Here is a 12,183-nt window from a genome sequence, read left to right on the forward strand (position 1 = left end):
TCACCAAGGTGAAAGCCAAAGTTCTTTTGAGTGAGAGAGCGAGCCAGCGAGCTTGAGAGCCTGGTGTCCATTTTAAGCAGGCTGACCTTTGGTCCGCCCCACGATGCGATCTTCCAATCGGACGCTGTTGCAGGGCTTAGCCACGCCCTGTGTGGTTCCTTTTTCATGCAAAAGTCACATGCTGTTTGTGGGGAGTATTTCTGCAAGTTTGAAGAACTTCTTATAAAAATATCATCACCGGAAAATGATGCCGAATATCAATTTTTCACTCACACCAATGTTCTGTGAATAAAACAAGCTTTCACCCGATACTAAGCTTCACATATCTTACACACATATTACATGCTTTGTCTGCTAAAAAGAGTTATAAGGCAAATATTAAAATATCATAGATTCCAATAAACACATCAGATATATGTATACGGCATAACACATACAGTGGATACATTTTCACTACTTATGAGTTTTAAACGATTGTCTTTTAAAATCGTCATGCAAGGTTCTGTTTCTTTTGTTGTAAGATAAGTTTGTAAGGGTTTCAGAAAGGGCAGGAAGCAGATGGTCAAACGTCATGTGATAGTCACGCATAGATCCCGTGTTTGCAGGCCTGAGGGCGTCAGTTAATTTACTTCCTGTGCCTACACTGGTTCCATACATTAGTGATCACGAGGTATCTATATGTCGTGAAATAACTTTTCAGTCCTGATACAAAAGATATCTGTGTTATCTCCTGATTGGATTAGTTTCAACCTCATGATGGCTGATAGGGGGGAGATCTTTAGGTCCTTCTGTAATATTTCTGTTTCATGATTCACGTGGTAAATCCACAGCTTATGGGGGTCTGTTTCATAAGACAGAGACCTTACACAGTTATAATTTCTTTTGTAGTTTTGTTATTAGATGAGACAGCCGTACGGCTTGAGAAGGCCTTAGACTTTCTATCATGTGATAAAACTGAAATAGAGAAAACTACAGGCACACTGGGTTCCCGCTTGGTCTGTAAACATTTATGAACATTGCTGCTATTATTGTGGGGACCCGACACATATCACTGAGAGCTGCTATCAGTTGTTTTTGGTTCACCTACAGCAGATGGAGGGTTTGGGCCCTGGCATTGTGGCAGCAGCCGGAGAGCTCTCACAGGAGGAGGAGGACGAGCTGGGCCCACAGTCTTTGGTGGTTGTGAGACCAGAGAAGCTCACTGCTTTGCAAAGGCAATTGGATCGATTCGGAGACCAGAATGGACAAAGAGAGTAGTCGTGTAAACTGGAATGCGGCTACTTGCCCCAAGACTAAACAAAATCCTTATCTTATCTGCTTTTGGCTCCCCTCAACCAGCACTGGCCTCTGCCAAGGCCGCTGTTGGGACAACTACTCCCCCGAGAGAGCAAACAATAAAGGGCTCATTCATTCATTCATTCACATTAACTTTTTCTGTTCTCATCCTCAGGTCAATGAATCCATTCTTTGCTTAATGGAAAATGGAACGTATTTTTACTTGATGTTTGAAAATATTGGGTACATAAGGTATGCTTTATTCGGTTTGGGATCTATTCTATATTGTGCTGTTGTATTCTTTAATGCCCTTATTATTTTTGCAATTTTTTTGGAAAGGGCATTGCACCAGCCCATGTACATTCTGATTTCATGTTTATCCGTCAACTTTGTGTTTGGAACAGCTGCTTTTTTCCCGAGGTTACTGACAGACTTGTTATCTGATACACACTCGGTCTCCCGTGAAGCATGTATCTTACAGGCTTTTGTCATTTATTCATATGCATCAAATGAAAACACAATATTAATGTTAATGGCATTTGACAGGTATGTAGCAATCAGTAAACCATTATAATACAACGACATAATGACCCCCAGGATTTTATCTGTTTTAATAGCTATAAACTGGATTTATCCGATGCTTTGTATTGCTATTGCTGGTATATTAAATGCCAATCTCACGATGTGTGGTAACAAACTGTGGAAGGTGTACTGTCACAACTGGGAAATTGTCACGCTTTCTTGTGCAAACACTGTTTTTGGCTTGTTCATATTGACCACAACTGTTATCATGCCTTTAAGTTTTATATTATACTCTTATATTAAAATCCTTATCATTTGTAGAAAAAGCTCACTAGAATTCAGGACAAAAGCATATCAAACTTGTATTCCACAAATAGTGATCCTCTTAAATTTCTCAGTAGCTCTTTTTTGCGAGGTCACTTTGAGTCGGGTTGCAACTTTGGAACTCCCTATAGGGCTGTCAATCATTCTTTTGTAGCGAATCAGCTCAAAGGGGAAATATGAATAATTAATCATAACTAGTTATAATTAATTATAAATATTTAGATATGCAGTAAGTATTTACTTGACCTCTCAGGGTCAACTGTGTGTCAATTCTAAAAACGTTAATTTCCTGGTTAAGGGAAATAACTTTCTTACTGTACAATACTACTCATGTACTAGTATGTAGCAGAAATCTGCATGATTAGGGACTACGATTATGAGCAAACAATAAACAACCTCAGGTGTGATACAAGTAAGACTTTATTAACTACATAAACACTTAAACTAGTCTAACATACACCTACACATACACACACACACACACACACACACACACTCACGCATACAGTTGTATAGGAACAGGATTAACGCTTAGGCAGTAAAGAGAAGAGAAATAAAGCATGAAGCTATGGGACCATTGGATATTCAGCAGATCTACAGCCTGAAGGAAACATCAGATTCTTAGCTCAAACAAAAGGTGCAAATGATACTTAATGTATCAATTAATAAGACTAAGTTTGATACTTGCACGTCTTGTCTGTCTGACATAGAGTCCCGATGCAATCTGAAGGCTCAAGTTGATCTTTGCTGAAGTTGGTTGATGGAAAAGAACCAGTTTGAGTCAGATGATCTTTGTGAATGAAATGTCAAGGCCCGAGGCCTGGCGCAAACGTAGGGTGTCCTTAGGAGCGTTGTAGCTCACATCTTCTCAGAATCTAACAGAACCACAGACTGCAGGCGGGTCACTGATGTGAGGCCTTTAAGGTCTGAGAAGATTCACGCCTCTCAAGATGGGCTTGTCCAATGAGACAGACTGAAATCCCAAGCGGGAGGTTGCAATTACTGGAGGGTTTTACGTCCCTTTGTGTGAGGGCATGGTAATTTGCAAATGTAATTCGCTTGAGTGTTGATGCACAATCTAGTAAAGATTCTTAGAACACTAATATGTTGCATAGGTATCAGCATGTAATATGCACTCTCGTTTAGATCATCAGAAAACGAATTCATAGATACTAAACATGGCAGGATTACATATAGGTAAGATGACAGGAACGAGTGGTTCCATCATAAGCCTGTATAAAACAGTATACAATATAAAAGACAATGTACAAGGACAGTAACAACATACACAATGACCTGAAGGATATGTGTGTTCATTCAAAGAAAGGTTTTCCTATGAATTAATTAGAGAAGAGTCCATTTTTACTGTGCATTGTGTCTTTCCTATGAAAAATGTAGTGAGTTTCTCTATCCATATTCCTTTGGGCAATAAAACCAGTGATATCAGCATTGGTTTCCATGGAATCAGAGGCCTATTGTCGTTCACAGACATCCTGGCACCCAGTATGTTTATTGGGTGAGGGGTCTGTGACTATTTGCTAATTTAATGAATAACTGATTTGTTAAATCTAATGAAAAATGGTGTGTCTGATTGGTCAAGACGCTACACTTTCATTAGAGTTTCTCATTGTACCACCCATCCTGAACCCTCTTGTTTATGGTTTGAATTTTCCTGAATTTCGCAAAAACATTCTATGGATTATAAAAGCTTGCAAACAGCTGTAACAGATGCTGCACAGAATGTTTACAAAGTTCAATGATTGTATGACTGTATTGTATAAATTATGTAATCACGATGTACATCACATTTTATGAACCTATGAATTTGAGACTTTGCGCGTTTTACTTAAAATTTTTGCCACAATTGTATATTTACTATTCATTTTATTTCTAATTTAGCCTGTTACTGGATTCATGACATGGTATATATGTATATATATATATATATATATAAGTGGTGTCAAACGATTAATCGTGATTAATCGCTTCTAAAACAAAAATAAAAGTTTTTGTTTACATACTAAATGAGTGTGTACTGTGTATATTTATTATGTCTATATATATAAATACAAGCACATGTATGTATATACACTGAACAAAATTATAAACACAACACTTTTGTTTTTGCCCCCATTTTTCATGAGCTGAACTCAAAGATCTAAGACTTTTTCTATGTACACAAAAGACCTATTTATCTCAAATATTGTTCACAAATCTCTCTAAATCTGGGTTAGTGAGTACTTCTCCTTTGCCGAGATAATCCATCCACCTCACAGGTGTGGCATATCAAGATGCTGATTAGACAGCATGATTGTTGCACAGGTGTACCTTAGGCTGGCCACAATAAAAGGCCACTCTAAAATGTGCAGTTTTATCACACAGCACAATGCCACATATGTCGCAAGTTTTGATGCGCTGTGCTAATGTAGTGGAACGACTAAAGGTATAAACTACCATAAGCAACCAATGCTCATAGAGAAGTCAACAATAACCCAAGGCTAAGACGGGCTGAGCTTTCTAGGTCACACCCGGCCTGGTTAATCATTTGCAGAGTATTCCCGTAACTTCGACACCCAAGGGTCGACAGTTAACATGTGAAACAATGCCAGAGAACTTGGGCGTGATACGGCCAAGGGCTCTCTGCCATATCTGTTTATGCAGCGCATGCCACTTCAAGCGAAAAGGACCCTGGCCTGCAAGTGCAGAAGCCCTTTGGTGCGGTTACCGAAGCTGACAAAGAGTTGTTTTGATCGCCTATATGGAGCAGAACGCTCAATATAGATTCTCAAAGCTCTGACGGGGCAGAGCAGCGATAGCTCTGTCTTCTTCAGTTGGAGGAAGTGCAGAGAGCATAATGACCTGTGCTCTGACTGGAGTGGAGAGCACTTAGGTACGTAACCGTGCCTTGTTTTCAGGACGACTTTAGAGTCGTTAGGCCCGAATTCCAAGCAGGCAGGGCTAATATAGAGTGCCTGCAGATTCCCTATTCGCTTTACTGATGCCAGTGCTAGAAGCAGAGCAGTCTTCAGCGATAGCGACCTAATGCTGGCAGACTGTTGCGGCTCGAAAGCGGGGCTCTTCAGGGCCCTCAGCACAGTGGGCAGGTCCCATGAAGGGACGGTAGAGGGATGAGGCGGATTCAGCCTCCTAGCACCCCACAGGAAGCGGATGACCGCGCTATTTCTGCCCACCGATTGACCCTCAGTAGGGGCATGAGAGGCCGCTATAGCCGCCACATAGACTTTAAGCGTGGATGGGGAATGTACCTTATCCAGCAGCTCTTGTAGAAATTACAACACCTCTGCCAATTCGGAAGTGAGTGGGTCTTTGCCGCAGTTTAGACACCAAGCGTAGAATAAAGACCACTTTAAGGCGTAGAGACGTCTCGTAGACGGAGCTCTAGCCTCCGGAATTGTGTTTAAGACTTGCTCTGGGAGGCACGAAGGCTCCCGTCGAGTGGCCAGGGGTGCAGGGCCCATAGGTCAGGCCGAGGATGCCATAATGCCTCGTTCGCTTGAGAGAGGAGATCCTGTCTCAGTGGAACAGGCCAAGGGGCCGCTATCAGTAGCTGAGTTAGCTCCGATAGCCACAGCTGGTTCATCCAAAGAGGGGCCACCAGGAGAACCCTGTGTTCTTGTTCCCTCACTCGCCTGATTACCTGTGGGATCAGAGCGATCAGGGAAAAGTATAGAGAAGGAGGTTGGGCCAATCGTGGGCCAACGCGTCCCTGGTCTTTGAGAAATAGATTGGTCAGTGAGAGTTGTCTTCTGAGGCGAAGAGGTCCACCTCGGCCTCGCCGAAGATCTCCCAGATTCTCTGAACCATCTGCAGATGGAGTGTCCACTCCCCTGAGGGGACATTACTCCTTGATAACATGTCCGCTCCCCGGTTCAATTTGCCTGGTATATGCGCTGCCCTCAGCGAGCGCAGGTTGGGTTGAGCCCACTCTAAGAAGTTGTAGCGTCTGGAACACTCCAACACACAATATATATTTTGTTAGCTAGATTTCACAAATACTTTGTAACACCCCAGGATGATTAACACATGGTGCCCTTCTAGGACTGGCAGGAAGAACTGACAGGCTTGACATACTGCTAGTATTTCCAAGCAGTTGATCTGGAAGCCTTTTTCCGCCTTCGACCAGTGGCCGAATGTCGGTATGCCCTCGCACAGTGCCCCCCAACCTGAGTTGGAGGTGTCTGTCGTGACAACTGTATTTCTGTGAACCATCCCCATGGCCACACCCTGTTCCATCCGGCAGGAGTTCTTCCCGGGGGTCAGGGCCGACACACAGGCCTGACTCACCCTGATATGCAGGCGTCCGTGATGCTATGCATGGGATGGAACCCGTGGATTCAACCAGCGCTGAAGGGGGCGCATATGCAGCAGACCCAACTGTAGCACTGGAGATGCTGCTGCCATGAGGCCCAGCATCCTTTGAAATGCTTTGAGAGGGCGAGCGGTACCGATCTTGAAGGAGGTCGCCAGCCTCCATATGGAAAGAGCTTGTTCCGGCGTGACTACAGCTTTCATTTAGGCTGAGTCGAAAATTGTTCCCAGGAACGAAATTCGCTGGCTGGGAAGCAACAAGCTCTTGGCAAAATTGACCCTGAGTCCCAGGCACTCCAGGTGGCTGAGAAGGAGGGTTCTGTGAGATATTAATTCTGCCTCCAACTGGGCCAGAACGAGCCAGTCGTCGAGGTAATTGATAATACAGATTCCCATCTGTCTTAGAGGGGAGAGAGCCACATCCATGCACTTTGTAAAAGGACAGCCCGAAGGGAGGGACCGTATATTGATAAGCCACTCCCTCGAAGGTGAATCTCAAGAATGGCCTGTGACGAGGGGCTATCTGGATGTGAAAGTATGCATCCTTCAGGTCCAGAGAAAAGAACCAGTCTCCCGAGCGAATTTGCGCGAGGATCTGTTTCAGTGTAATCATCCTGAACGACCTCTTCATGAGGGCGCGATTCAGGTGTCTGAGATAGATGATGGGTCGGAGGCCACCATCTCTTTTGGGGACGAGGAAGTAACGGCTGTAAAAGCCTGACTCGCTCTGGGCTGGAGGAACCTTTTCCACGGCTCTTTTGCCAGCAAATTCATCACCTCTGAGTGCAGGATGTGAGCGTCCTTTCTCTGCACTGAGGTGGGGACCATGCCGCTGAAGCGCGGGGGTCTTTGAGCGAATTGGAGTGAATATCCTCGCTTTATTATCCCCATAACCCATCTCGACACTCCGGGGATGGCCTGCCAGGCCTCGGCCTGTGTGACGAGTTGTTGAATTAACTCGGGTGACTGGCCGCACGGGAGCAGAACACTTACGAGTAATGGAAGAGGAAGTTTGCCCTGTCAAAGTGCTGCGTGGAGAGTGATGTAAGCGGGGCCTTGCCGGCTTTAATCACTCAAGCCTGATCGATCATACCCGCGAGTTTGCCATTTCTGCCTCAGAGTAACTGGGAGGAGAGAAACACCAGAGTGGGGGATGCGGGGCTTAGCGACTCGCACACAAATGCGAAGCTGCCCGCGTTTGCGCTTTGATCTGCCTGGGAGGATTAAGCTGCTCGTATAATGAGGTGTGTAGAGGATTGCTCAAGTCTGATCGTTCAACCCGCGAGTTCGTCGTTGCTTCCTCCGAGGTAGCTGGGAGGAGAGAAACATGAACACGGGGAGGCGGGTCCGCCTTCCGCGAACTAATGGGGGAGTGACACAACCACAAATTTGAAGCTGTCAGCAGCAGCATCTGCTACGATCTACTTTGTAGGATAAAGCCGCTCGATGTAAAGAGGGGCACTAATCCTTTTGTGTGAGACACGGATCGAAGCGCAGTGGGGAGAGCGAGTACGCAGGCTCTGTGTCGGCGTGAGATCACTCAGACCTGGTTGCTTAGTTCCCAGGCTTCGTTGTTTCTCTCTCCGAGGCTTGCTGAGAGAGGAGAAACGTGAGAGCGGGGCTGTTCAGTGAAAGGCGGTCCGCGGCAGATCCGAGTGCATATGCGTCTTAAGCAAGACACAGTATGAGTGAAGTATCGAAAGGGAAAATACTTAAAATCATATAAACAATGATAGAAAATTATCAGAAGAGAATGACATAAATCAGTGTTTTAATAATGTTTAAAAACACTACCACTATTTTATTAATATAATAAACTGTTAAGCAGTAGATTAGTAATATCATATCTACAAAATCAGGCAAATTATGTACATTGTGCCACCATAATTATAATTACAACATGATTAATCATTGGGAAAAGGAACTACTTACTTATATGTCTTAATGTAACAACGAGACACAACATCAAGGAAATACTGATCACAATGAGAATGTCCACATGATTTCAAGCACAAATCATTTAACATCATAACCATAATATTAGGAGGTGTGCATCCACGACACACTGCTAAATTAAACCCAGAACAATATCACCACCTGCTGGCGAAGGCTGTGTTAAGACATGATCTTTGCCACCTTAAAGACAAATACAACTGAGAAAAAATAGTGCAACCTTGTCTGCAAATCTACCCAAGAGAACCATATCCCCCAGACACTTTAAATATAATGTTGAAACTTCATTTCAAATAAAATGTCTTTCCAAAAGTTCACAGACCTGATTAGTTGTGTTTGCACACCACACTGCACATTTTCAACCAACACAAGTTTTTGTGTTACAGTCTTTTCAGGCTTAAAAATATGCATTTTGTAAGTGTGTAAAAAAAAGTATTTTGTAGCTAATTGTTTGCAACAATAGCTTGCAGTTTAATCAGTAAGTTTTGAGTTACAAGAGTTTTGCCCACTGTGCCACACAACCCATTTTAAGGATTCTATGAGTCTGTGCTGTTTATGCAAATCAAGCACAGCAGAGAGGTCTCCAGAGACGTGTTTTATACTATAAAAAACAGCATGTACTGGCGACTCTTAGTTCTTCTAAACCACAGCACAAGTAGAACTAATTCTCTGCACATTCACACATTATTTGAAGATGAAGTGATGGTAATTTCAGATCATATCACAGAAGGTATTTCTGGTAACGCAATCACATGCATATTGTTTGACTGACTTTATATTCACATGATGTATTATTTAAAACATTGTGGTTATCTAAAGCGGATAACCATCAAAACTGTTTATTTGTAAGATACATAAAGATCACATTAACTTTTTCTGTTCTCATCCTCAGGTCAATGAATCCATTCTTTGCTTAATGGAAAATGGAAAATGGAACATATTTTTACTTGATGTTGTTTGAAAATATTGGGTACATAAGATATGCTTTCTTCAGTTTGGGATTTATTCTATATTGTGCTATTGTATTCTTTAATGCCCTTATTATTTTTGCCATTTTTCTGGAAAGGACATTGCACCAGCCCATGTACATTCTGATTTCATGTTTATCCGTCAACTCTGTGTTTGGAACAGCTGCTTTTTTCCCGAGGTTACTGACAGACTTGCTGTCTGATACACACTCAGTCTCCCGTGCAGCATGTATCTTACAGGCTTTTGTCATTTATTCATATGCAACAAATGAAAGCACGATATTAATGTTAATGGCATTTGACAGGTATGTAGCAATCAGTAAACCATTACAATACAACAACATAATGACCCCCAGGATTTTATCTGTTTTAATAGCTATAAGCTGCATTTATTCGATGCTTTGTGTTGGTATTGGTTGTATATTGAATGCCAGACTCACGAAGTGTGGTAACAAACTGTGGAAGGTGTACTGTCACAACTGGGAAATTGTCAAGCTTTCTTGTGCAAACACTATTGTTATTAATGTTTTTGGCTTTTTCATAGCGACCACAACTCTCATCATGCCTTTAAGTTTTATATTATACTCTTATGTTAAAATCCTTATCATTTGTAGAAAAAGCTCACTAGATTTCAGGAGAAAAGCATATCAAACTTGTATTCCACACATAGTGATCCTCTTAAATTTCTCAGTAGCTATTTTTTGCGAGGTCACTTTGAGTCGGGTTGCAACTTTGGAACTCCCTATAGAGCTGTCAATCATGCTTTCATTAGAGTTTCTCATCGTACCACCCATCCTGGACCCTCTTGTTTATGGTTTGAATTTTCCTAAAATTCGCAAAAAAATTATATGGATTATAAAAGCTTGCAAATAGCTGCAACAGATGTTGCACAGAATGTTAACAAAGTTCAATGATTGTACGATTGTATTGTATAAATTATGTAATCGTGATGTACATTACATTTTATGAACCTGTTCAAAATATATACTGTATGTGTGTGTATTTATATATACATATAATAAATAAACACAGAACACATACATACATTATGTAAACAAAAACTTATTTTATATTCGATTAGTCGCGATTAATCGTTTGACAGCACTAATATATATATATATATAGTATCTCATAGAAGTGAGTACACCCCTCACATTTTTGTAAATATTTTATTATATCTTTTCATGTGACAACACTGAAGAAATGACACTTTGCTACAATGTAAAGTAGTGAGTGTACAGCTTGTATAACAGTGTAGCCTTTAAGTTTTATATTATACTCTTATGTTAAAATCCTTATCATTTGTAGAAAAAGCTCACTAGATTTCAGGAGAAAAGCATATCAAACTTGTATTCCACACATAGTGATCCTCTTAAATTTCTCAGTAGCTATTTTTTGCGAGGTCACTTTGAGTCGGGTTGCAACTTTGGAACTCCCTATAGGGCTGTCAATCATTCTTTCATTAGATTTTCTCATCGTACCACCCATCCTGAACCCTCTTGTTTATGGTTTCAATTTTCCTGAAATTCGCAAAAAAATTCAATGGATTATAAAAGCTTGCAAACAGCTGTAACAGATTCTGCACAGAATGTTAACAAAGTTCAATGATTGTATGATTGTATTGTATAAATTATGTAATCGTGATGTACATTACATTTTATGAACCTGTGAATTTGAGACTTTGTGTTTTACTGTAAATCTTTGCCACAATTATATATTTACTATACATTTTATTTCAAATTTAGCCAGTTACTGGATTCATGACATGGTTCAGACCCTCGGTCACCTCTCAGATCCCAAATATATCAGATACCGGACATTGCCTGTAAAATTAATGTATGCAATATAATATATATGGATATAAATGGATTAATATATGCACAATATACACACACACACACATATATATATATATATATATATATATATATATATATATATATATGTCCCCTCAAAATAACTCAACAAACAGCCATTAATGTCTAAACCGCGGGCCACAAACGTGAGTACACACCTAAGTGAAAATGTCCAAATTGGGCCCAAAGTGTCAATATTTTGTGCGGCCACCATTATTTTCCAGCACTGCCTTAAATCTCTTGGGCATGGAGTTCACCAGAGCTTTACAGGTTGCCACTGGAGTCCTCTTCCACTTCTCCATGCAGACATCACGGAGCTGGTGGATATTAAGAGACCTTGCGCTCCTCCACAGATGCTCAATAGAGTTTAGGTCTGGAGACATGCTTGGCCAATCCATCACCTTTACCCACAGCTTCTTTAGCAAGGCAGTGGTCGTCTTGGAGGTGTGTTTGGGGTCGTTATCATGTTGGAATACTGCCCTGCGGCCCAATCTCCGAAGGGAGGGGATCATGCTCTGCTTCAGTATGTCACAGTACATGTTGGCATTCAGCACTATTCTATAAATTGGCAGCACTCATGCAGCCCCAGACCATGACACTCCCACCACCATGCTTGACTGTAGGCAAGACACACTTGTCTTTGTACTCCTCACCTGGTTGCTGCCACACATGCTTGACACCATCTGAACCAAATAAGTTTATCTTGGTCTCATCAGACCACACCGGGGAGAGAAAATGGCTAATTTGGCCCAATTTGGACATTTTCACTTAGTGGTGTACTCACTTTTGTGGCCAGCAGTTTATACATTAATGGCTGTATGTTGAGTTATTTTGAGGGGACAGCAAATTTACACTGTTATACAAGCTGTACACTCACTACTTTACATTGTAGCAAAGTGTCATTTCTTCAGTGTTGTCACATGAAAAGATATAATAAAATATTTACAAAAATGTGA

The 12,183-nt window shown here is 41.6% G+C and overlaps 1 protein-coding gene and 1 pseudogene across 1 annotated transcript; both read left to right on the forward strand.

Moving 5' to 3' along the window:
* The first annotated feature begins 1,474 nt into the window (after positions 1 to 1,474).
* On the forward strand, positions 1,475 to 3,846 carry LOC107575094 (olfactory receptor 6N2-like; annotated as a pseudogene).
* A 5,480-nt stretch (positions 3,847 to 9,326) lies between these two features.
* LOC107575096 (putative gustatory receptor clone PTE03) lies at positions 9,327 to 10,244 on the forward strand. The gene has a single exon (XM_016261503.1). The coding sequence runs from the start codon at positions 9,327 to 9,329 to the stop codon at positions 10,242 to 10,244; it is 918 nt and encodes a 305-aa protein (XP_016116989.1).
* The last annotated feature ends 1,939 nt before the right edge of the window (positions 10,245 to 12,183 follow it).

Source organism: Sinocyclocheilus grahami, unplaced genomic scaffold, assembly GCF_001515645.1.
Source record: "Sinocyclocheilus grahami isolate Dianchi unplaced genomic scaffold, SAMN03320097.WGS_v1.1 scaffold2461.1, whole genome shotgun sequence".
Classification (NCBI taxonomy): Eukaryota; Metazoa; Chordata; class Actinopteri; order Cypriniformes; family Cyprinidae; genus Sinocyclocheilus; species Sinocyclocheilus grahami.

Excerpts from the sequence above, each read along its gene's own strand:
- LOC107575096 (XM_016261503.1), top strand. The coding sequence starts at position 9,327 with ATGGAAAATGGAACATATTTTTACTTGATGTTGTTTGAAAATATTGGG.